This window comes from Crotalus tigris, unplaced genomic scaffold (assembly GCF_016545835.1).
Source record: "Crotalus tigris isolate CLP2741 ecotype Arizona unplaced genomic scaffold, ASM1654583v1 scf7180000018278.843604, whole genome shotgun sequence".
NCBI lineage: Eukaryota > Metazoa > Chordata > Lepidosauria > Squamata > Viperidae > Crotalus > Crotalus tigris.
The window spans coordinates 28052-55060 of record NW_024096920.1 but is presented as its reverse complement, the minus strand read 5'-3'; the positions used below and the strand labels follow the sequence as shown (position 1 = coordinate 55060).

Sequence of the window (27009 nt, the reverse complement as noted above, 5' to 3'; positions counted from 1 at the left end):
ATAACAATAATAACAATAACAACAATAACAACAACAACAATGATAAAATTGGAAGGGACCTTGAGGTCATCTAGTCCAACCTTTGCTCAGGCAGGAAACCCTATACCACTGATGGCGAGCTTTTTAGAGACTGAATGCCCAAACTGCAACCCAAAACCCACTTATGCATCCTCAATAGTCGGGTGGGCGTGGCTACAGTAGTAACGCAGACTGGGTGGGGACTAAAAAGTTTAATCAATTCCAACTTTGCAAGATCTTTTTTTTTCTCGCGAGAAGTTGAAATTGACTGATTGATTGCACTTTTTTTTTTTGTACATGGCAGCGGAGGCCTAAAGTGAAAAGGTTTTATAAAACCCAACTGAAGGCCTAGGACTGGGGCAACGGCTCTGAGTGCCACCTCTGGCACCCATGCCATAGGTTCGCCACCACTGCCCTATACCATTTCAGACAAATGGCTGTCCAATCTCTTCTTAAAAACCTCCAGTGTTGGAGCATTCACCGCTTCTGGAGGAGGTTGTTCCACTGATTAATTACTCTGTCAGAAAATTTCTCTTTAGTTCCAGATTGCTTCTCTCCTTGGTTAGTTTCAATCCATTGCTTCTTGTCCTGCCTTCAGGTGCTTTGGAGAATAGCTTGACTCCCTCTTCTTTGGGGCAGCCCCTAAGATCTTGGAAGACTGCTATCATGTCCCCCCTCATCCTTCTCTTTGTTAAACTGGACATACCCAATTCCAGCAACCGTTTCTTGTATGTTTTAGCCTCCAGTCCCCTAATCATCTTTGTTGCTCTTCTCTGCACTCTTTCTAGACTAGAGTCTCAACATGACTCAATTAATGATCACATCACTTAGCAATCGAAGTTTCCGTCTCAGTTGTGGTCATAAGTTGAGGACTACCTGTTTAGTGAATTTGAAAGGTGCACTTAATATTTTTATAAGAACCAAAGATCCTAAGGGGGCACGTATGTCATATACTTCAGTGAACATTTTTTCTCTGTTTTTCTGACAGGGATTTTGGTGAGTTCCTTCGTTCTTTTAAGTTTTTTATGACTGTGGACTTCAACTCCCAGAATTCCTGAGACAGCAGGAATTTAATCCTCTCTTCTCTCTTCTCTTCTCTTCTCTTCTCTCCATCCATTAAATAGCTTCTCTCTTCTCTTCTCTCCTCTTTCCATCCATTTGATACGTTCTCTTTTCTTCTCTCTTCTTTATCCATCATTAGATAGCTTATCCTCTTCTCTTCATCCATCCCTCCATTTGATATCTTCTCTTCTATTCTTCTCTATCCATCCATCCACCCATGTGATCTTTTATCTTCTCTTCATCCATCCATCCATTTGATAGCTTCTCTTCTCTTCTTACCCATCCATCCATTTGATCTCTTCTCTTTTCCTCTTCTCTTTCCATCCATCCATTTGATCTCTTCTCTTTTCTTCTCCTCTTCTCTATCCATCAATTTGATCTCTTCTCTTTTCTTCTCCTCTTCTCTATCCATCCATCCATTTGATCTCTTCTCTTCATCATCCATCCATTTGATAGCTTTTCTTCTCTTCATCCATTTGATAGCCTCTCTTCTCCTCTTCTCTATCCATCCATCCATTTGATCTGTTCTCTTCTATCTTCTTGTCTCTATCCATCCATTAAATAGCTTCTCTCTTCTCTCCTCTTCTCTTTCCATCCATTTGATCTCTTCTCTTTTCCTCTTTATCCATCAATCCATTTGATCTCTTCTCTATCCATCCATTTGATCTCTTCTCTTCTCTTCATCCATCCATTTTATAGCCTCTCTTCTCTTCTTCTTTATCCATCCATCCATTTGATCTCTTCTCTTCTCTCTTGCCATTTTATCTGGGGAGACACACACACATACACACACACACACGCGGGGGGGGGCATCCCTTGCTCTTTGTCCCGCCTCGCTTCCGTCTCTCCCCCTTGCCAGTCTTGCGCCCAGCCTCCGCCGCGCTCTGCCTCCTCGCCAGCCCCGCTCCCGGGCAGGGCGGCTTTCCTCCCTCCGCCGCTCCCAGGCTGCTCCGCTGCTCGCCCGGCGCGCCCCCGACGTCTCGCCGCTTCTCCTGCGCCCGCTTCTGACTGCCGTCGCCGGCTCGCCCCGCTCCTCCTCCTCCTCTCTCTGCCGCCGCCGCCGCCGCCTCCCGTGGCAAAAAAGGCCCGCCCGCGATCCCCTCCCCAGGACACCCTCCGGCCGGGGCGATGGCAGCGAGCGCCGCGCTCTTGCAGCTGCTGGCCGCGGCGGTGGCCCTCGCGTGCCTGGCTCTGGCCGCTCCTTCCTCGCCGCCGCCGCCCTCCGAGGACGCCGATCCCTTCGCCGCTCAGCTGGGCGACATCTCAGCTTGCCACGCGCGGTGCGCCCAGAGCCTCCGGCAGAGCCCCGATGCCGCCGCCGCCAAGGTAGCCATCGCCGCGGGGAAGGAGACGACGGGGAGAGAGAAGCCGGGGACGGGGGGGGGGGGAGAGGGGCGTTTGCAAATTACATTTTTAAAAAAGCTCAATAGTCGGATAACGGGGGAGACCTCCCCTCCACCCTTCAAGGGGGGGAAAATCTGCCCCCGCCTCAGCTGTTTTCCTTCTCTTCCAAGAGGGAAAAAAAATGATTTTCTTTTAAAGGCATCCATATTTTCCAGATCTGTATTTCTGGTTCCCGCATCCCTATTTCTGGCCTCTGCATATCCGCAGCTACCTGTCTGTATCCGTGGCTGCGCGATGCAGGCGGAGAAAGCCGGGGAAGAACCTCAGCTGCATTATAACGACGAAGCTCTGTGCAAAAGGCGAGGGGGGGGGCGGGGTGGACACACATCACCAAGCTATCTTTGCTTACAGAAAATGGATTGGATGAAAGCGACCATTTCCCCCAAGCTTAAGAAAGGGGAGACAGTCGGACAGATTTGCAATAATCGAGGTTTTTTTTTTTAAACCCCACACATTTTCCTTTATAATTTTGAATACTTATTTTACCCAGGGTATAATTCTGCAGCCTGCTTTTTTTTTTTTTCAGAAGCCTAATTTAGTTTATCCTCTGCCTCTTTGGCTTGCTGGAGGGGGTCAATCTGACCCCTGACACACTCTCCCTCCCTTGGTGGACACCCATTTTATGCTGAAATTCTGCATTGCTGCATTTGAATCCAGTCTGTTATGAATGCCACCTCAGAACTCTATAATGCACGTGTGCTTGAGTTTTCAATGATGTTCCCACTTGCCTGAGAGTAAATCCTATTGAATTTGTTGGAAATTATTAATACAGGCAAGTCCTTGTCTTAAAACCGTTCTTTTAACAACCGTTCAAAAACACAGTAGCACTGAAAAAAGTGGCGTGAGTTATGACCATTTTTCACACTTGCCACCATTGCAACGTCCCCATGGTCATGTGATCAAAATTCAGATGCTTGGCAACTGACACGTATTTATGACGGTTGTAGCATCCGGGGTCATGAGATTCCCTTTTGTAGCTTTCTGACAAGCAAAGTCAATAGGGAAGCCAGATCCACTTAACAATGTTGTTACTAACTTATCCACTGCAGTGATTCACTTAACAACTGTGGCAAGAAATGGCAAGAGAGAAGAGATCAAATGTGGCAAAATTCACTGGACAAATGTCTCACTTAGCAACAGAAATTTTGGGCTCAGTTGTGGTCGTAAATCGAGGACTACCTGTTTTCATGAAGGTTGCAGTGTCCCGGGTTCAAGTGATTGTCACTGGCGACCTTCCCCGGAGGATTCCAACCAGTAAAATCAAAGCTGGAATTCGCTTAAAGACCACAGCAGAAAGGTTGTAAAATCGGGCCTGCCTCACTTAATGACTGCATTGTTTAGTGACAGAAGTTCTGGCCCAATTGTGGTCATAAGTGCAGGACTGCTTATATTGCACCTGTATTGCGCTTGAAAACGGTCTTTGGAAAAGTGTTCAAGCTGCTTCTCCAGATCTGTGCATGTTTACATGGAAGCAATTATAAGCTGCATTCAGCATATTTTACTCTCATGCAAAGCAGGGCTGAGCTTTGGTGCTTTTCAGTCCCCGTTTCTGCAGTGACATAAAAAGTCAAAACCTTGTCCTCAATGCCAACATTTCAATGAAGTTTGTTCCCATACCGGATGGAAGGTCTTAAATCACATTTATCTTCTGCAATAGATATGAAGGGATTTCCTCTATGTCTCTCGCCAAAATGCATCCGTCATGCTCAAATAATGTCAAGTTATCCCGAAGGAATTCATAATATGAGATGCGGGCTTTTTTTGAATTAAACAAGCGAACGTCCTGGAGCAGGCTACATTTCATTTTTTTCATTTTTTTTTAAACAGCTGGCATACCTTGTTGGAGAAATTAAAAAGCCCAGCTGATATGGTTCAATGCCAAAGTGGCGTTGTCCAAATTCTGTTTCCTGTTTGGAAGCTTAAAGGTCAGGCCACATGGAGAAAACTATTTTCTCCTGAATAGCTCCTGGTTAGTTACTTTATTGACAGCATCTGTTTTTATGCCACTTAAGCAGCTCCCAAGTCAGAGTAACAATACAAGATCAAAGAGTCAGTTTGATTTAGTGCAAGGGTAGGCAACCTTGGCTCTTTTATGACTCGTGGACTTCAACTCCCAGAATTCCTGAGCCAGCATGGTTCAGCTTGGAAACCTCTCCCTTTCCCCTCAGCATGGCTGGCTCAGGAATTCTGGGAGTTGAAGTCCAGGAGTCATAAAAAAGCCAACCCCTGATCTAGTGATTAAGGTGCCATGCTAGAAAGTGTGAGGTTGTGAGTTCAAGTCCCGCCTTAGGCATGAAAGCCAGCTGGGTAACTTTGGGTCAGTCCTTCTCTCTCAGTCCGACCCACCTCACAGGAGTGTTGTGGGAAAAATAGGAGGGGAGAGTATGTTGGATACATTCTTCACCTTGAGTTATTTGTAGAAAGAATAAAGTGGGATATAAATAAATAATCAAACAAAGAATAACTTGAAAGCTCTGTCAAAAATTCAATAACACAAATAACATTATTATACTTATCCCAGCATTTAAAAAAAAAATCAGAAAAGCCGCTATCATGTATCATCAGGGATCTCTGGCTATATACAGTACACCTGTGGCCCTGAATGCATCTTGAAAAAGCAATATTTTCAGATGTTTACTAAATATTAGAAGTGAGGGCCTGGATCTTATATAGGTAGTCCTCGGCTTATAATAGTTCTTTTAGTGGCCGTTTGAAATTATAACGGCACTGAAAAAAGTGACTTAAGACCTTTTTTCACACTTATGACCAGTGCCACATCACCATGGTCATGTGATTAAAATTCAGACCCTTGGCAAAGATTCGTATTTATGACAGTTGCCATGTCCCGCGGGTCATGTGATCCCTTTTTGTGACCTCCTGATATAAGCAAAGTCAATGGGGAAGCCACGTTCACTTAACAATTGTGTTACTAACTTAACAACTGTAGTGATTCACTTAACCACTGTGGCAAGAAAGGTCGTAAAATGGGACAAAACTCACTTAACAAATAGATCACTGAACAAGATAAATTTTGGGCTCCGTTGTGGTCGTAAGTCAAGGACTGCCTGTCAGTGGGATGTTGAACAGGAGGGAGGAACTTTGGGTGTCCTTGGGCCAGTCTCTGTCTCAGCCCAACCCACCTTACAAGGTTATTGTGGGGAAAAGAGGAGGAGAAAGGTGTGTTGGATAGGTCCACACTGCCTTACTATTATTATTATTATTATTATTGTTATTATTAAGTTGGAAGGGACCTTGGAGGTCATCTAGTCCAACCCCTCCTCAGGCAGGAAACCCTATACCACTGATGGCGAGCTTTTTAGAGACTGAATGCCCAAACTGCAACCCAAAACCCACTTATGCATCCTCAATAGTCGGGTGGGCGTGGCTACAGTAGTAACGCAGACTGGGTGGGGACTAAAAAGTTTAATCAATTCCAACTTTGCAAGATCTTTTTTTTTCTCGCGAGAAGTTGAAATTGACTGATTGATTGCACTTTTTTTTTGTACATGGCAGCGGAGGCCTAAAGTGAAAAGGTTTTATAAAACCCAACTGAAGGCCTAGGACTGGGGCAACGGCTCTGAGTGCCACCTCTGGCACCCATGCCATAGGTTCGCCACCACTGCCCTATACCATTTCAGACAAATGGCTGTCCAATCTCTTCTTAAAAACTTCCAGTGTTGGAGCATTCACCGTTTCTGGAGGCAGGTTGTTCCACTGATTAAATGTTCTCACTGTCAGGGAATTTCTCCTTAGTTCTAGGTTGCTTCTCTCCTTGGTGAGTTTCCATCCGTTGCTTCTTGTCCTGCCTTCAGGTGCTTTGGAGAATAGCTTGACTCCCTCTTCTTTGGGGCAGCCCCTGAGATATTGGAACACTGCTAACATGTCCCCCCTCGTCCTTCTCTTTGTTAAACTAGACATACCCAATTCCAGCAACCATTCCTTATATGTTTTAGCCTCTAGTCCCCTAATCATCTTTGTTGCTCTTCTCTGAACTCTTTCTAGAGTCTCAACATCTTTTTTACATCGTGGTGACCAAAACTGAATGCAGTATTCCAAGTGTGGCCTTACCAAGGCGTTGTAAAGTGGTATTAACACTTCATGTGATCTTGATTCTATCCCTCTGTTAATGCAGCCTAGGACTGTGTTGGCTTTTTTGGCAGCTGCAGTACACTGCTGGCTCATATTTAAGTGATTGTCCACTAGGACTCCGAGATCCTAGTGGACAATCACTTGTAAAAGTGATAAAGATGGCACACAAGCAAACAAACACATCATGGTTAAAATCCTGTCCCACTGCCCCTTTTGAGATGTGGGGACTTTTAACAAAACTCTCTGCAGGCTTGACTGGATGGAAAGATTGTAGGTGAAAAAAGTTGTCTCATAAACAACCAGGCCTCAAACGATGTAAAACTTGATATTGGACTTTAAAAGTTATAACCAGCACAATAAATTGCACCTGAAACAAACCAGAAAACAATGCAGCTCATGAATGCTGGTGTTGTAGGACAATATTAGTTTTGTCTGTACTGTATTACAGATAGTCCTCAATTTAACGACAGTTTGACAGCACTGAAAAAAGGTTACGTACAGCCTTGAAATTGTGACCGTCACACCGTCCCCCTGGCAAACATGATTGCAATTTGGGCATGTGGCAACTGACTTCATTTATGACGTTTGCAACTTTTCCACCCAGTTTCCAGCAAGCAAAGTCAATGGAGGAAACTGGAATTGCTTAACGACTGCAATGATTTACTTAATGACCATGGCAAAAAAAGGTTGTAACATTAGGTGAAGTCACATGATTCCTCTATGTCACTAACCAATAAATTTTCCCATCCAAATTGTGATCATACGTGAAGGACTACCCGTAGTATATATAACCTGTTATATTTTGCACCAGTTGTAGCTTCCAAATAGTCTTCAGGGCCAATCCCTTGTAGAGCATACTGTAGTAGTCCATATCTGGGGTGACAAGGTCATGAGTGAACGCTGCCAGTGCCTTCTTTCCCAGGAAAAATACAAGTTGGTTTTTTTTATTGTTTATAAGCCACATAGAGTCACTGAAAGAGAGTAGGTGGCCATATAAATTCTCTAAGTAGATAAATAAATATGTACTGATTGGTTTGAAAGAGGGGTCAAAGAGGCCATCTAGGTCAAAATTGAACAGCCCTCTCTCAACAGAGGGGGAAGGATACGACATCCTCTATCTCCAGTTTACAACACCGTCCTTTCAGCAGTTCCAAGAAGGCTCCACACCCATTTGCACCACTCAGGTGACCCTGAGGACACAGACAAAACTCCAGGTGGGCTCAAGGACTCTCTGAAAGAATGAAAATGACCAGCTGTCTGCAAGGAGTATAAATCCTTCCATTCCCCATCATCCATTCAAAGTTGAAGAAGCTTCTTGGTTGAGAAGGGAAACGTCTTCAAAGAAAAACAAGAAAATCCAGCTGCTTCTTGAAAAAGCATCTTTGGGACAACCGTGATCTGGGTGACTGAGAATCTCCAGAGACACATAAATAAATAGGTACACCACCTGAAGCTGGGCAAAGTCATCGTTGGGCACAGCTTCCCTCTGCTGTTCTAGGACAGGTTGAAAATCCCGGAGCGCCAACAACTTATGTGCCAGCAGAAGCCCCTCTGAAGCTAAAACTGATATACGGGGGGTCCTTGACTTATGCAACCATTCATTTAGTGATCATTTGAAATTACAAAAGATGCTAAGATCAGGCACGACTCCCTTGCATAGTACAGGTAGTCCTCGACTTATGACCACAATTGAGCCTAGAATTCCTGTTGCTAAGTGACAAATTGGTTAAGTGAGTTTTGCCCCATTTTACGACTCTTCGTGCCACATTGGTTAAGTGAATCACTGCTATTTTTAAGTTAAGTAACCTGGTTGTTACCAGTGAGTCTGGTTTCCCCATTGACGTTGCTCGTCAGAAGATCACAATAGGGATCACTGACCTTGGGACATGGCAACCGTCATAATTATGAATCAGTTGTCAAGCATTGGGATGTAAATCATGTGACCCTGGGGGTGCTGCAATGGTTCTAAGTGTGAAAAAGGGTCATAGGTCACTTTTTTCAGCTCCGTTGTAACTTTGAACGGTCACTAAATGAACTGTGGTAAGTCAAGGACTACCTGTCGCTCCATCTTAAGAAAAGATGTGGAGCATGTTGAAGGCCTCCAGCATCTGTTGCCTAGGGCAGGGGTAAGCAACCATGGCTCTTTTATGACTCATGGACTTCAACTCCCAGAATTTCTGAGCCAGCCATGCTGAGGGGAAAGGGAGAGGTTTCCAAGCTGAGCCATGCTGGCTCAGGAATTCTGTGAATTGAAGTCCACGAGTCATAAAAGAGCCACGGTTGCCTACCCCTGGCCTAGGATGATGGCTTCATTCTGCCTTGTGGCTGGGCTTGTCCTGCCTTCAAGGACTCTTCCAATTCCACAGGAAGGTTCCTATAATATATTAGTTAAATACACATGATTTTTAGCCCATAAATCCCTGAGAAAGCAGTTTAAAAGCATATGAAATAGAGTTAGTCCTCAACTTACAAGCATTCATTTAGTGACAGTTTGAAGTTACAACGGCACGAGAAAGTGACTTATGACCATTTTTCACACTTACGACCATTGCAGCATCCCCCTGGTCACGTGATCAATGTTAGTGTGCTTGGCAACCAACATTTATTTATGATAGTGTCATGTGGTTGCCATTTGTAACTTTCCTAGCTGGCTTCCCCCAAGCAAAGTCAACGGGGGAAGCCCGGTCCACTTAACGACCACATGATTCACCTAACAATCACAAGTGATTCCCTTAACGGTGCCAAAAAAGGTCATAAAATGAGGCCCAATTCACTTAACAGCTGCCTCGCTTAGTAACAGAAATTTGGGGTTTAATTGTGGTTGTGTCAGACCTGCCCCCTCAGGACAGCAAGACTCTTGAATCCATCGAGTTGAATCAAAAGAACTTTTACTGAGAGAAACTGGATGCAGTAAAGTCAGGCGGAATCTGAGGGTCCCGCGCAAAGCACAAAGCAATTCTTTCGGTTTCTCCAGTCCCAAGTCCCCCTTCCCCCTGGCCAGCCCACCGGAAGCCACTGAGATGCTGAGAAGAAGTTTTGAGAACGCTGAGGTGCTAGGCCGATAACAGCTCACATTCAGAGCGCAATGGCCTTGGAACCTGGCAAAAAACAGCTGGGAAGGAGTCTGTCCCATCTCCGAAGACAATCCCCCTCCCTAATTCCCAAGTGAACAGTAAAGCGGAAAATCCCAAGCATGCCATCCCCCCTCCCCCCACGGCACAATGGCAGGACACCAGAGTTGAGGAGTACCTGCGTGAATTCACCCCTTTAAAGCAAACCAGGTGTTCTTTTAGCCCCAATAGGCTGTTTCCAACAGGGATCATCTGAATGATTTTCGCAGATTTCAGATAGGTAACCAAGGTAAGACAGATTAAGGCTTTTCCATCTCAACTGGCTGCTTTCAGGGTTTCGTCTGGAAAATATAAATGTGTTCTGATTGCTGGCAAGGTGTATTTCCCTCCCACTTTGGATTATCGTATCTTCTTATTAATTTTAATGATGATGCTTTGGATTTTTGTCTTAATTAGCTTGTTGTTCAGCAGCTTGAGAACATGAACCACATGAAAGAGGGCTGAAAATGTTGATAATATGGATAAATAAACCATATAAATACATTGTATAATCTTTCATTTCGGAACAGTGGCGAGGGGTTGGAAAAAATTTTAAAACTGCTTCTTCCATCGGAATAAAAATGTCATTTTTATCAGCTGAATTGGATTCACAAAGCCAGTTAAGCCACAATTTGTTTAACCATGGAAGTAAAGCATAGTGGCTGGATTCCCAATACAGGTAGTCCTCAATTTACAACGGTTCATTTAGGGACCGTTCAAAGTTACAACGGCACTGAAAAAAGTGACTTATGACCGTTTTTCATGCTTACAACCATTGCAGCATCCCCATGATCAAAAATCAGTTGCTTGGCAATTGGTTCATACTTATGACTGTTGCTGTGTCCCAAGGTCATGTGATCCTCTTTTGTGACCTTCTCACAAGCAAAATCTATGGGGAAACTAGATTCCCTTAACAACCGTGTTACTACCATAACTTATCAACTGCAGTGATAACTTCACAAATGTGGCAAGAAATGGGGCAAAACTCACTTAGCAAATGTCTTACTTAACAACATAAATTTTGGGTACAATTGTGGTCATAAGTCGAGGACTTACCTGTACAAGTAATCCTTGACTTACAGCCACAATTGAGTCCACCGTTTCTGTTGCTAAGCAAGACAATTGATAAGTGAGTTTTGCTCTATTTTACAACCTTTTTTGCTACAGTTGTTAAGTGAATCACTGCAGTTGTTAAATGAATCCTACAATCGTTAAGTGAATCTGGCTGGGAAATTACAGATGGTGATGACATGGCCCGGGGCCAGGGCCAGTTACCAAGCACCCAAATTTTGATCACGTGACCATGGGCATGCCGCAACGGTCGTAAGTGTGAAAACTCGATAAACTTTGGTAGAAAACCAAAGTCCTTCAAGCCAATCTTATTTTTATTTTAAAATTATAGTACATGTAGTCCTCCAATTACAACCATTCATTTAGTGACCATTCAAAGTTACAACGGCACTGAAAAAAGTAACCTATGAGCGTTTTTCACACTTACAACTATTGCAGCAAGAAAGGTCGTAAAATGAGGCAAAACTCACTTGACAACTGTTGTTTAGCAAACAGAAATGTTGGGCTCAATTGTGGTCGTAAGTTGAGGATTACCTGTATTTCTTTAAAGTTTGCTAAGTCTACTTTAATACTTACGTTACTATTTCGATGTGCTTTCTGCTTCAAAATAAGTATTAAATTAAGTCACAGGTTCAAATCCATTCTCAGCCATGAAAGCTCCTGAGGTGATTTTGAGCCAGTTTCTTTCTTTAAATAAACTATCTAACAAAATGGTAGAGGGAAAAATGAGAGGAGGGAATCCTATCTCGATGGCTTGGATGTAAGCTAGGATATATGTATGAGAAATAATTAGTATTTTTTTTTTTAAAAAGTAGTAGGGAATCATAACATCAATTTCCAGCAAGGGCTTGCCAAAATTTAGGCACCAAATATGGCCTGGGAGCCACAGGTCCATATATTCTATACCAGTGTTTCTCAACCTTGACAATTTTAAGGCATGTGGACTTCAACTCCCAAAATTCCACAGCCAGCAATGCTGACTGTGGAATTCTGGGAGTTGAAGTCCACATGCCTTAAAATTGTCAAGGTTGAGAAACACTGTTCTATACTATAGCTTTCTTCAAAAATTTAAAGCAGAGTTTCTCAGCCTTAGTGACTTTAAGGCATGGAGACTTCAACTTCCAGAATTCTGCAGCCAGCATTCTGGAGAATTCTGGGTGTTGAAGTCCACACGTCTTTAAATGGTCAAGGTTGAGAAATACCAATTTAAAGCAGGATCAGAACTGAAGATGGAGATTTCAGGGAAAACTTTAGGAGTAATGCCTTAGCCATTAGGTTTGGCAATGGAAGAGCTACCTCTGAAAGGGACAGGGTCTCCTTCACTGTTGGACCCCCCCCCCCATTAAGAACTCTGCAGTCACAACCTGCTATGCAAATTCTGCCCTGAGCAGAGAGGTTAATCTAAATGACCCCCAAAACACTTCCTGGTTCTATGATTCTGTGCATTGTTGTCAAAAAAAAAATGGACTGTGTTTTGTGGACCCTGTTTTGTGTTAGGTTTGGAGACATACAATTGCAGTTGTAGCATCTCAATTCTCCCTCCCGCCCTGCAATTTCCTTTGCCTCCCCCAGGATGCTATTCTCAACGCCTGTTACCGGGGCTGCCGGCTGTTTTCCATCTGTCATTTTGTGGATGCCACTGCTGAGCTGAATGCAACCAGAGCCGAGTGCGAATCGGGTAAGGCAGTAACTCTGTGTCCCTCCTCCTCCTCCTGGTTTTCTTTCTCCCCGTCTCCCTCTTTAATCCATACACCCCCCCTCCCCCTCCCCACTTTTACATTATCCAGAACCTTCTCCCCACTTAAGAGGGTCATCTCTCTTCCTTCTTTCGGAGCTTCTGTAACAAATTCCCACCAACAGTCTAGGATAATGGAAAGTGCAGGTGGGAACGGAAAGGCCTTCCTCTCCTAGTCTAAATCTGTCAAAACAGAGATTTCAAAAGACTGGATTTACCTACACGAATGGTTTTGATAACTTTTCGGGGCCCGGTTGAAAAGCGGGATGCCCAGGCTTTAAAATGAAACAAATCCCATCCCATCTGGAATTGAGGCTGGTTGGACCTCCAGTTCCGACATTCCCAAGAGGAACCATCTGCCCATCTGCCCAGCAACTTGTTCCCAACAGCCACATTCTTCTGGATTTTCAGCAGCTGCTTATTCGGATGAAACTGCCTTTGAAAACTGAGCACCATCTAAGCTGTCAAGAGGTGCTGATGTATTTATTAAAGAAGCTAGGAAATCATCCCTCACTATCGGATGGAAGGTCTGTCAACTTGTCTGGGCCAAACCTGTGTCTCTGGGAAGCAGAACTTAAAGGAATCTCAAAGATGCTTTTTCACGAGGCAACTGGACTTTCTTAAAGAAAATTACTATCCCTCCCTCCCTCCCCCCCCCTCTCTTTCTATGTGTGTGTCTGTCTGTCTGTGTGTCTGTCTGTCCGTCCGTCCATCCATCTATCCATTCAATTTCTATAGCTGCCCAACTCAACCAAATGATTTTGGCTGGTTTTACAATTCTAACATTTTTTTAAAAAAACAATTAAAACAACTTAAAATACATTAAAGCAATAACAAGATCCATAAAAGAAACAAGTATAAATATAAACAGGAGCTGTGATGATTAATCAAATAATAGTAAAGCCTTGACTTACAACCACAATTGAGCCTAACGTTTCTGTTGCTAAGCAAGATAGTTGTTAAATGAGCTCTGTCCCATTTTACAACTTTTCTTGGCACAGTTGTTAAGTGAATCACTGCAGCTGTTAAATTAGTAACATGATTCTTAAATGACTTCCCCATTGACTTTGCTTGTCAGAAGATCGCCAAAAGTGATCACATGACCCTGGGTCACTGCAACCATCATAAATACATGCTAGTTGTCAAACATCTGAATTTTGATCACATGACCATAAGTATGTTGCAACGGTCATGTGAAAACAGTCATAATTCACTTTTTTCAGTGCTGTTGTAACTTCAGTCACTAAACAAATTGCTGTAAGTTGAGGACTACCTTTAATGGAGCCCTTCACACATTCTGAGCCCCAGGCCTGGGCACCTAGCCAAGTTTTTACTTGTCTCTATAGCCTTCTTTCCAAATGTAGTCTGCTGCCTCTAAACATGGAGGGTCCATTCACCATCCCAAACAATTATTTGATATAAACATACATCCCATGAACTTGCTGAATTCCCTTTTAATGTCATCAAAGCTAAGGGAACTTATCTCATCTTGTAACAGAGAGTTCCATAAATGTTGCTAGAGAAACAGTGTGGTAAAGATGCTGGTCTAAGACGGGGGTCTCCAAACCTGGCAACTTTAAGACTTATGGATTCCTGGCTGAGGAATTCTGGGAGTTGAAGTCCACAAAGTCTTAAAATGGCCAAATTTGGAGATCTCTTTCTAGGATGGGGTAGGCAACCTTGGCTCTTTTATGACTCGTGGACTTCAACTCCCAGAATTCCTGAGCCAGCCATACTGAGGGAAAAGGGAGAGCTTTCCAAGCTGAGCCATGCTGGCTCAGGAATTCTGGGAGTTGAAGTCCATAAGTCATAAAAGAGCCAAGGTTGCCTACCCCTGGACTAGGAGAAGGGAGGACCAGGTTCAAGGCCCCACTCAGTCACATGAGGTCCCTGGAAGGTTTCAGCCTGATTTACAGGTAGTCCTCACGACATGTCACTTATGACAGACCCCCCCACCCAAAAAAGCTACTGATGAACTAGTTTTGGAGTCCTGACATTGTTCCTCCCTCCACATTTTGGGCACTTGGCAACCAGCTCACATTTATGGCTGCTTGCAATACCTCACAGTTAGGTGATTGTGATTTATGATGGAAATGGGCGTTTACTTTCAGTTTCTGGCAAAAAAACCGCCCCATAGCAAACAATGGGTTTGCTTACCAACCACTGTGTTTGCTTAATGACTGCTGTGAAAAATGTGGTAACATCGGGTCCAGTCATACGGTGACCTGCTTTATGATCATCACAATTCTCGACCATAATTGCTCGACTAAATTAGGGTCATAATTTGAGGACTACCTATATTTTTATAGTGCTATTGGGGGAAGAAAATGAACAAAGATCCCCATGCAAGCTACGTTAAGCTCCTGGAGTAAAAGCAGGATATAAATCTCGCAAATAATTCCATGAATAAGTAAAATATATTTCAGGATGAAGAAATAAGGATTTGCAGGAACTGAAATATAGAATAGAATAGTATAGAAAATAGAATAGGGTAGAATAGAATAGAATAGAATAGAATAGAATAGAATAGAATAGAATAGAATAGAATAGAATAGAATAGAATAGAATAGAATAATAACTTTATTATCAGTTTGGATGTATACTAATTGGCATACATTAAAATGAAATTTCATTGCATACAGCTCTCAAAGGGTCACCACCTCTGATATACACTACATAAATATGACAAAAATAAACAAACAAATAAATAAATACAGAATTATACATATACCCACATATATTATATGACACAGAGAAACACACTGTAGTGCATTAGTGCTGAAGAAAGCAGGTATGCCTGGTGCCAGAGCCACAATTTTGCATTTGGTTGGCATAATTGAACTAGATTTAAAATTTCAGGTGGAAATGGAATTGATTTCCAAACCCTGAATTGTGGCCATTTGTGCTGAATTCTTCCTTTTTTTCTTCTCTTTTGGATACTGTAGCCTGCATGGAAGCCTACATTGGTGCAGAGGAGCAGTTTGGCTGTACGACTGGATGCAAGACACAGCTGCCGGAAATGGAGAACAGAGGAGAAAACATGGTAATTCTGACTTTTATGCCAAAATGATGATCAGAGAGAGAGAGAGAGATTATTATTAATACAGTATGTCCTCATCTAATGACAACTAACTAGCTTAAAAGTTCCTCTTTCAGACTGAGATTTGGGGGGAGAGTTAGGTGGGGTCTTGTTGCTGATTCTGCACATGAGCAGGGATGTTCTTGTCAAAGCTTCATCTCTTGGTGGCCATCACACCATAACACGTTTAACTGATATAGAAGAGAAATAGGGGTTCACTGTACAAAGCCTCTTTTCTGATCCAGTAAAAATAGTTGGAGAGGATAAATATATGGAAAAGCAAATTCTTCAATCTTTGCCGCCACAGTGTGACCCCATAGAACAGTGGTCCCTAACTTTTCTGGCTCCACGGACCGGTGGTGGCTTATGATGGTGTGTGGGGGAGGGAAGAGATAGCTTTGCACGTGCAACCTAGATCCCGCTCATGCACAAATGAAGCCTCATATGCTCGCCTGCCACTTGTGCGGACCAGTTCCTAACAGGCCCTGGACTGGTACCCGTCCACAGACTGGGAGTTGGGGACCCCTGCCACAGAATGTCTTTTGAAAGCACTAACACGGGATTCCTGGCTTCTGCAAAGTTTCATGGAAACTAGACATTTCCTAGAAAAAGAGGATGATTCAGTATTCCCAAAATAGTGATTGATGTCCCAGTTAATGCCATTGTGTGCTCCCAAAATGACCAGGAAGTTCTAAGACTAGATGAGTGCTAACTGGAATGTTTGTTGTAGGAATGAGGCCTGAAAATAATTTGGTAATGACAAAGTTGCACTAAAACCATGAATTAAATTAGATGAAGACCAGTCTAAATTAGGACCTGAAGATACAGGTAGTCCTCGACTTAAGACTGTAATCAAGCCTAGAATTATAGTCATAAATCATGGTGGTCATTACATGGGTCACTATGAGACTCTGCCCAATTTTACAATCTTTTTGTGGTGATCATTAAGTGAATGCCACAGTCACTAAGCCAGTGGTTCTCAACCTTTTTAATGCCGCAACCCCCAACCGGTCGTAAGTCGAGGACTACCCAACCGATCGTAAGTCGAGGACTACCCAACCAGTCGTAAGTCGAGGACTTTCCCTGCCCGGGAGCGCCGCACATGTGTGGTGCCGCCCCCTGCGCCGGCCGAGGTGTAGCTGGCAAGCAGCAGAGACGGAGCAGGCCGACCACCGGCTGGGCCACCAGCTGGCCCAGCCCAAGGGAGGTAAGGCACCCGCTGGGCCCCACGCGCGCCAGCAATCCTCCCTGCACCCGCCAGCCTCCCACCTCCCACCCCTGGCCCTCTTTTACTTACATTTTTAGTAGTTGCTCAGCAGGGAGGAGTGGAAACTTCCAGACAGCTCGCCTTCGCTGCAGACAACTTACAGCACCGTTTGCAGAATGGGACTTTTGGCAGGCTCAGCAGGGCAGAGACAGCCTGGACAATTCCTATTGGCTTTTGAAAGCCAATAGAATTAGACTCTATTCAAGAGAGTCTATTCTATTGCTTTCAAAAGCCAATAGAATAAAAGGGAGTAGCACAGCTAAGGAAAAGGGGGAAAAAAATGGCGGACTGCGTTGTTTGGCGACCCCCGTGAAATGGTCATTCGACCCCAAATGGGGTCCCGACCCACAGGTTGAGAACCGCTGCACTAAGCAAACCCGTTTTCCCCCCAATAAGTTTTTTTTTTTTTTTTGCTGGAAACCAGAAGTAAATACTGGAAACCAGCAAAATATGTCAAAAATTATGATCACATGACCACAGGATGTTGCAAGCAGCCATAAAGGCAAGTGAGTTGCCAAGTCTTGGTTATTAAGTGAGGACTGTTTGTGGATAATTTATAAACATTTATGCAAAGAGGAAGAGGAACATGTATCAGTATCAGGGACATCAGCATCATATGTGATTTAGATTTCCAATTGTAATGATGAGTGGAAATGACCTCGGGAGACAGAAGGAAGAACTGCAAATTAGACAAGCAGCATGTAAAAGGTATCTCCGTGGTGGCGCAGTGGTTAGAATGCAGAATTTGCAGGCTAACTTTGCCCACAGCCAGGAGTTCGATCCTGGCCAGCTAAAGGTTGACTCAGCCTTCCATTCTTTCGAGCTCGGTAAAATGAGGACCCCAGATTGTTGGGGGCAATAGGCTGTCTCTGTAAACCTCTGTAAAGCACTATGTAGCGATATATAATTGTTATGTCAGCCCACAGAAGGAAGGGGGGGAATGGAAGTGTTTCAGAAAAGAAGACCCTCCTTAGTTTTTTTAAGACTAAAAAGAAAGGAGAGAATACTTTCAGAGTTACAACATTCTGTTAATGCAACCTTAGAAGAAGAGCTAGAAAGAAAGAGCTAGAACTCCTGGGTGTGCTTCTCTTTTGGACTACCTTGCAGGGTTAACACTTACACCTTGTTCAATTTTATGGCTTCTCTCTGTACATTGGTCCTATTCCTGCAGCATCGTAACTGAGTCAGTAGGGCAGTGGTGGCGAACCTATGGCACGGGTGCCAGAGGCGGCACTCAGAGCCCTCTCTTTGGGCACGCACACCGTCGCCCCAGTCCTAGGCCTTCAGCTGGGTTTTATAAAACCTTTTTGCTTTAGGTCTCCGCCACCGTGTGCAAAAAAAAAAAAAAAAAGGTTCAATCAGTCAATTTCAACTTCTCCTGGGGAAAAAAAAGATCTTGCAAAGTTGGAATTGATTGATTCAACTTTTTAGTCCCACCCAGTCTGCCGTTACCACCGCAGCCACACCCACCCAATGCGCCACACCCAACCAATGGGCCACACCCACCCGGCACTCGACGATGCATAAGTGGGTTTTGAGTTGCAGTTTGGGCACTCGGTCTCTAAAAGGTTCGCCATCACTGCAGTACGGAGTTCATGAGTTACAGAAATACCAATTGACCCTGTCAAGCAGTCCCTGGAGGGTTGAATTTAATTCAATATAGACGCAACCATTGATGGGGTTCAAGGTTTGTATAGTCACTGGTGGCATAAGATGACAAATCCACCCTTTTCAAATCTATAGTCCCTGAGAAAACAAGCTGGAGAGAAAGAGTGGCCCCAAGAAAACCTCTCTAGGACAGAAGACACCTCCCAAGTGCTGATTGGCTGTAGTGGGCAAGCCAGGTCTCCCACTGGTTGGTTGGGTGGCCAATGGGAAGGACTAGTGACCTAAGGAAGCTTTGCTCGTAATCTGATGCAAAAGCTTATGGGATAGCAGGCATATCTTGGAAACACCAGCAGGATCTATTTCCCAAATGGTTATTTTTGTCCCGGATAGTGTAAATTACCTATAAAGAAATCAGGATTAATAGCTAACTGAGTTAAATGTTAAAGCAGACTATCAGATACATTCAATCAATCAATCAATCAATCAATCAGTTTATTATTACAGCCAAAGGCCAACACATAAACATTCAAATAAAACAAAATTAAACAGAACCAACACAAGAAGACATAGGAATATAATTACAATTAATGATGTAATCAGTGGGTGACCAAGGTCTGCCTAGTTTTACAGACAGTATAACAAAAACTAGCTAGCTTCAGAAAAACTGAATCATATTGACCTGACAATAGAAATACATTGCTGGATAAAAACATGTAATAAAATTAATTATAAAAGATTATTAAAAAGATCTAAAATGTTTATTTATGTTTCTGGCGAATCCCCAGTGCTGCTGGGCAGAATCTAGCCACCTACACTGTGATCACTGCCTGCTCGTCCTTAAGCAGCCACTGGAGAGAAATACTTTCCGAATGACCAGGATACCTATCAGTTATGGGGAGGAAACCAAATACATTAAATTTACATGTTTTAAATTTAGGATTACTCCAAACACTAAAAAATATGCTCCTTTTCCTATTTCACAATATATTCTATGGTACTGTTTAAGAATGGACATTTCAGGCTTTTTGGAAAAGGAGGAATTTCTCTTAGATATTTTGGTTAACTACATTTTTCAGAAATACTATATTTCACATACAAAAAAAAAAAAAAAAGATACCAGAAGGAGGGAGACTGTGAGTTCTAGTTCTGCATGAAAGCCAGCTGAGCAATTTTGGGCAGTTTCTTTCTCTCAGTCTAAATCACCTCACAGGGTTGTTGTGGGGAAAATGGGAGGAGACAGGAATATTAGATATGTTTACTACTTTGAGCCATGGTGACTGAGGGGTTAGAATGCAGGCTACATCTGCTGACTCCCGGCTGCCAGCAGTTTGGCAGTTCGATTCTCACCAGCTCAAGATTGACTCAGCCTTCCATCCTTCCAAGGTCAGTAAAATGAGGACCCAGATTGGGGCAACAGGTTGACTCTGTAAACCGCTCAGTGCTGTAAAGCACCATGAAGCGGTATATAAGATTAAATTCTTATTGCTATTGAGCTATTTATAAAAATACAGAGGAAAAAAAAATCTAAAACCCAAAATAAATAAATGTAGGTAATGAACTGGGTGCCTTCCACATGCAGAATAGAGGCCCCAACCCTTTTGAACATGAATGGAGTATTGCATGTGTGTACCACAGAAGTGGGGCTTCAGTCACAATGCCATTATTATTGTCATGCAGGTTTTGAACCCACCCAGATGCTCTGGAGAAGGCCATCCGTATGGGGCCTCACTTATAACAATGCTTTCCCTAAGCTAGGCCACCTGGTGACTGCATTAATATCTTTTTTTGGCAACAATATTTCTGCTCCTTCATTTACTGACATTATACTCCCTGGATGTGGACTTTCCAGTATGGCTTATTAATTTATTGTTGGGTTTTTTTTATTGTTTTTATTGTAGTCTGCCAAAGCAGTGACTGAGTGGATGAAAAGCTTCATTATAGTCTAAGTCAGACCAAGTAAAATAAAAAAAGGCTGTTTTGTTATCTGGATGTAGGCCCTGCAGACCTTTCTGTTTACACTGTAATTATTCAGCCTGGTGGATACACATTGCTAAGCCGGCAGCTGTCAGGACTGGTTTCAGAATTTGTTATCGCTGTTTGCTGGGTTGGGTAGGAAACAGCCGTTTTTATTAAGCTGATCCCAAAAGGCACGTGGGGGGACAGAATTGGAGAGCTACGATCTGTCCGCCTGCCTGCCTGCCTCAGAATCTGGCTTTTACGTCTGGTGTTGAAGAATGTCTGGAAAGGCCTGCTGGAAAGCCACAGGCCCTGGCCTAGCTTTTTTGTTTTTTCTTGCTGTGGCCTCCAGGAATCCCACAAGCAGAAGCTAAATGTCTTGCAGGCAGGAAAAGAAGAAATAACTAACTGGGATTAGGAGAATTCGGCCTGCCTGTGACTCATTTTGCACCTGTTGCTGTGATGGAAATGCTAGAATCTCTCTGATTATAATTGCCACCAAAAACTGTCAGGGAAGGACAAAGGGGAGGAGAACCTTAAAGCACATAAATATTCAAAACATGACTTCTGTTAGCCTAGTTTGGGCCTTGGTTGTGTTTTATATAATATGCTATGCAATCCGTAATTCATTCCATTAGGTAAGATAAGATAAGATAAGATAAGATAAGATAAGATAAGATAAGATAAGATAAGACACTCCTCTAATCATTTGTTGTAATGGTCTGTGAGAATGTCCTTGAGAGACCTGTGGCAGTAGGAGTAGCTGCAGATTGAATAAAGGTCAGATAAGAGCAGTTTAATCTCCAGAAGGGGAGGAGGAATCTGGAAATCATCTCAAAAGGGACCTTCCCTAATTCTTGGACTGTAAAAGGGAGCGGGGAGAGATCTACTTGCAGATTTGCAAGGTTGACGTCAGCCCTTCGAGGTAGTCCTGACAAGAAGCACCAGCCACGAGTACTAACTCAAACTTTATTGTGAGATTACACTAAGAGAATCTTGCTCTGTAGAAGGACAAATAACTATTCTAGCAGCAGGCCTTCCCAGCAGAAAAAAATGGGGAAATCTTGACATAATGGAGCTGGGTTTTTTTTGCAGCACAGTCTTGTGAAAAAAAACAATGTTGTAGGGAAGACAGCATTTGCTTCCCAGGTGCAGAATTCTGTTGAAGGATAAATGTCTGAAGGGGGGGGGGGGAGTGACTTTCTAAAGCCGCTTCTTTCTTTTAAAATATGATTGTTGTTTATAATTGGCCTTTCCCTCTGGGACAAGAAAATCAGGCGAGGGAAGAATTACTTAAAGACTGAGGTGGTCTACCGCAAAGCAGGCCACCCTCACGGCGTAGCACTCTTGCGGATGAAATGTAGGGCTTGTCAGTTCAGAGACTCTGAACTACCTGTTGTTTTGTTGTTGTTGTTGTTGTTGTTTTACCTGGCCTTCTTTCTAGCTGTGTGGTATTGGCAAAATTGCAGGCAGGCAGGCAGGCAGGCAGGCCAAATTCTCCAAGGTTGATGTAGTGGGGAGAGGATGAAGTGGTGGAAAATTGTGTTCAAAACAAAGATATTCAGTCCTGTACTACATCTATCAAAATATATGGTAGGAGAGGGAGGGAGGGAGGGAGAAAAAGAGAGAGAGAGAGAGAGAGAGAGAGAGAGAGAACGAAAGAAAAAGAAAGAGAGAGAGAGAAAGAGAAGGAAGGAAGGAAGGAAGGAAGGAAGGAAGGAAGGAAGGAAGGAAGGAAGGAAGGAAGGATAATGGTTCAGAATCAGTGGGGAAGGATGATAGGGCTTGATTTAGCCATGATTTCTGGGCTTGTCCTTGCCTTTTTAGGATTAGACATAGACAGCTTTAACACAATTCTCTTAAACACATTGTGCTATTATCCTGGTTAAGTCTCTGATCAGTGGTTCTGGCAACACACAATAACATTATCTGGGTCAGAAAACACCATATTGAGAATACAGGGTTTCTGCACACTTTCTCCGGGAACTGTCTGCTATCCCCTGAGCTGTGCACCCAAAAAGTACAGAAAGTCCTCGACTTACAACTATTTGTGAAGCTGTTCAAAATTACAATGGCCCTGAAAAAGTGAGTAACAACTGGTCCAATCACATGAAATAAATCGGGGCACTTGGCAACCAGCATGCATTTACAAGGTCTCAGGGTCATGTGATCGCCATTTGCAACCTTCCCAGTGGTTTCCTATGAACAAAGTCAGTGAGGGAAATTGGATTCACTTAATGACCACCTGATTCAGTTAATAACTGCAGTGATTTACTTAACAATTGGAAAAAATGGTTGTAAAATTGGCCATAACTCACCAACCACCTTGATTAGCAATGGAAATTCTGGTTGTAAGTTGAGGACTACCTGTTCTGGCATGGCTTCATGACATCTCAGCTTGCCTTCTGTCGCCAAGCATCTGTTCAGAGGTGTGCTTGCTACTGTCAGACTTTGCCAGTTAGCTTTTAAATGACATTCCTCATGAATAGAATAGAATAGAATAGAATAGAATAGAATAGAATAGAATAGAATAGAATAGAATGTCATTGGGTAACTCACAATAAAAGTAAGTGCTGTCCATAGTGCACATTACACACAAGTAAAAACCACAAATAAGAACCTACATTATATACACACATCCTTCACATTCTATTCACCATTGCGCTACCCCTAATATTGCACTTCAATGTTGCAATTAGCTATTTTCTCTTCATTTTTTTCCCTCCAAAACTGGTAAGAGAAATGGATCTATTGAAAAGGGATATCTCTTCTTGTAATACAGCTACTTGGATGGGCCATATTAGATCTAACCAGTGGTAGGATTCAAATGAACAACTGGTTCTGTGTGTGGATGTCGCTTCCAGAAGTCCATTCTGGGCCTGGGCAACAAAAAATTAGCTGCCGGTTCTGCGGAAGTGGTGCGAACTGGCTGAATATAAAGAACGGTTGCTGGAATTGGGTATGTCTAGTTTAATGAAGAGAAGGACGAGGGGGGACATGATAGCAGTGTTCCAATATCTCAGGGGCTGCCCCAAAGAAGAGGGAGTCAAGCTATTCTCCAAAGCACCTGAAGACAGGACAAGAAACAACGGATGGAAACTAATCAAGGAGAGAAGCAACCTAGAACTAAGGAGAAACTTCCTGACAGTTAAAACAATTAACCAGTGGAACAACCTGCCTCCAGAAGCAGTGAATGCTCCAATACTGGAAGTTTTAAAGAAGAAACTGGACAGCCATTTGTCTGAAATGGTATAGTGTTTCCTGCCTAAGCAGGGGGTTGGACTACATGACCTCCAAGGTACCTTCCAACTTTATTATTATTATTATGGATCATCGCATAGTCAGCTAGATGTTCAGACTGGATTTGGCATTTTGTCTATCTGTCGAGTCCTTACCAAGGACCTGGGATAGGCAGATGTGGTTGTTTGATGGTATTACAGGTATCGTCGCAGGATGGAAGCAGTTCCTAGTAAGGCCGCCTTTTGCAATTGACTAATAGCGAATTTGTCAATGCCAATTGTGTTCAAGTGGTGTTCCAGTTGTTTTGGGATTGCACCCAAGGAGCCTATTACTATTGGTACTACCCTTGCTTGCTTTTGCCACAGTCTTTCTATTTCTATTTGTAGGTTTTTGTATTTTGTTATCGTCTCCAGTTCTTTCTCGTCTATTCTGCTGTCTCCAGGCACTGCCACGTCCACTATCCAGACTTTTTTGTCTTTCTTATCGACAATTGTTAAGTCTGGGGGTTATGTTGCAGGTGCTTGTCTGTTTGAATTCTGAAGTCCCAGAGCAGTTTAATTTTATCATTTTCTATGACGTTCTCTATTTTATGATCCCACCAGTTTTTGCTTACAGGCAAATGATATTTTTTGCAGATCTTCCAATGCACCATTGTTGCTACTTTGTCATGCCACTGCTTGTAGTCAGTCTGTGCAATCTTCTTGCAGCAGCTTACCAGGTGGTCCACTGTTTCTTCAGCTTCTTTGCATAGGCGGCACTTACTGTCTGTTGCTGTCTTCTCAATTTTGACTTTATATGCATTTGTCCTTAAGGCTTGGTCTTGTGCAGCCAGAATTAGTCCCTCGGTCTCTTTCTTCAATTTTCCTGCTCTCAGACATTGCCAGGTCTTGTTATTATCTGCTTTCCCAGCTATTTTTTAATGTATTATTATTATTATTATTATTATTATTATTATTACTACTACTACTACTACTACTACTACTACTACTACTACTACTACTACTATCCCACCACTGCCTGGATCTTATTTATTTTCACCAAAGCCAACCGTTTAAGTGGCTCTTTTCAATTTCATTGGCCAGAGAGCGAAGGAAGGAATCAGTTGAAGAGCGCTAATTTCATTTTGTAATTTAATAGATCCAAGATGAGAAACCGGCTTCGTTCTCCGTCTTTGACCTCGTCTCCAGTTTTTGGAATGATATTGTCAGCTCTGCTCAGAGTTTTATTTCTTCCACGTGGACCTTCTATCTGCAGGCAGATGATGGAAAAGTAGTTGTGTTTCAGGTAAGTAATGGCAAAAGTGGGGTGGGGAAGATTTAGGAAAGGAATACTACCATATATGAGAAACCTAGATCAGAGAGGAATTAATGGGAGGGGTCTCTTTTTAATTGATTAGAATGCTCTTCTGCATTTGCATTACTCAGTATATTTAGTTACTGATTTAACTCACGTTATTTAGCACAGAACATTGAACCCTCAGCTAATTAACTGAATGATCTTGATTTCTGCAATATGTTAAGCTAGGAAAACAAAAATAACCTAACTCAAGATTAACATCAACCAAACTGAATTTGCTGCACAGGTGCAGGCATTGACACATTATTGGACCTAGCCTGTTCAGATCTCTGGCAAGTGATTTCCCCCTAATTAAAATTTTAATTCACAGCACTTACAACTCATCTAATAGAACCAGATTTATGTAAAAATGCAAGCTACATGACTTTGTGGAGGCTCCTTCCTTCCTTCCTTCCTTCCTTCCTTCCTTCCTTCCTTCCTTCCTTCCTTCCTTCCTTCCTTCCTTCCCCTTCCAGTTTCTTCCACAACAACATCCCTGTAAAGTAGGTTGGGCTGAAGGCTAGTGACCTCAAGTTAGCCAAAGAGTTTCTATGGCTCTGGGTGGACTTAGTACAATGCCTTAACCACTCCATCACCCTGGCTTTCTGTAGAATTATAAGGGCTTTTTTTCAACTTTCCAGTCTAGCCTAGAGTCCTGGGATTTCCTAGTGGTCTCTTATCTAATACAAATCAGGTCCAGCCCAGTGTAGTCCTTAACATTGGTTAGGTGCTGCCACCTGCTGTGACCAAAGCAGATTAAAACCAAAGTAATCCATTAATTTAAAAGTCTTCTTTTAGCTGGGTTCTAGGATAACTCGCTGTGGACATTTCCATAAAAAAATGGGACATAAATATGGAAATGGCGGATAACAGTGGTGGATAATATTTATCGCACTGAGTTATTGTCCTGTGGCAAATTGTCTCGCGGCAAGTTAGCGGCAGCAAGATGGTTGCGGTGCGTTGGACCATTTGAACGGAGCGCCGCTTCTTGTGACTCGTAGACCGTCCTTTCATGGCCAAAAGAGTGAAGGCAGGAAAAACTGCAGTCCACTTTTCTCCTGTGGGGGTGGAGCTGTGAGATTTTGAGGCAGAATGAGCACTTTTAGACTTGCAGATGGTGAAGGTATGGGTAGGCCTCAAGTTAGGACCATAATGGAGCCTGCTATCTTGGTCATCACTTGTGATGAGCATAGAATGGGTTGGTCATGTGACCAACCCAATTTTGTGATCTTTTTTGTGATGATCATTAAGCAGACCAATGGTTTGCTATAGGATAGGATAGGATAGGATAGGATAGGATAGGATAGGATAGGATAGGATAGGAATTGGAATGAAAGAATAGAATAGAATAGAATAGAATAGAATAGAATAGAATAGAATAGAATAGAATAGAATAGAATAGAATAGAGCTGGAAGGGATCTTGGAGGTCTTCTAGTTCAGCCCCCTGCTCAAACAGGAAATAGATGTGGTTTTATTGAAAACTGAAAGTAAATGCCAGTTTCTGGCAAAACCATCATAAAACATGATCCTGTGACTGTGGGACACTGCAAACAGCCATAAATGCTGTCAGGTTCCTGTAGTGGAGTCATGTGATTGTGGGGTAGCCTGACTGTCCATACTTTGAATCCAGATCATATATAACGGGTGGAAACTAATCAAGGAGAGAAGCAACCTTGAACTAAGGAGAAGCTTCCTGACAGAACAATTAACCAGTGGAACAACCTGCCTCCAGAAGCGGTGAATGCTCCAACACTGGAAGTTTTTAAGAAGAGACTGGACAGCCATTTGTCCGAAATGGTATAGGGTTTCCTGCCTGAGCAGGGGGTTGGACTAGATGACCTCCAAGGTCCCTTCCAACTTTATTACTACTACTACTACTACAACTACTACTATTATTATTATTATAACTCCAGGAGGGTCCATCGGAACTTTGAACGGTTGCTAAGCCACTGGTTATAAGTCAAGGATATGTCTACTCATTTTGCCCCTTGAAACCTCATCACAAAGTGGACCCTAACCTTACTCACCTTTTGA

The 27009-nt window shown here is 43.0% G+C and overlaps 1 protein-coding gene across 1 annotated transcript in view; it reads left to right on the top strand.

Moving 5' to 3' along the window:
* The first annotated feature begins 1934 nt into the window (after positions 1–1934).
* TMEM59L (transmembrane protein 59 like) overlaps positions 1935–27009 on the top strand; it is a 39353-nt gene continuing 14278 nt past the window's right edge. The window contains exons 1-4 of the mRNA XM_039349454.1: positions 1935–2406; positions 12327–12432; positions 15435–15532; positions 24777–24923. Of these exons, the coding sequence (XP_039205388.1) occupies positions 2209–2406; positions 12327–12432; positions 15435–15532; positions 24777–24923 (549 nt within the window). The 5' untranslated portion in view covers positions 1935–2208. The remainder of the gene's footprint in view (positions 2407–12326; positions 12433–15434; positions 15533–24776; positions 24924–27009) is intronic.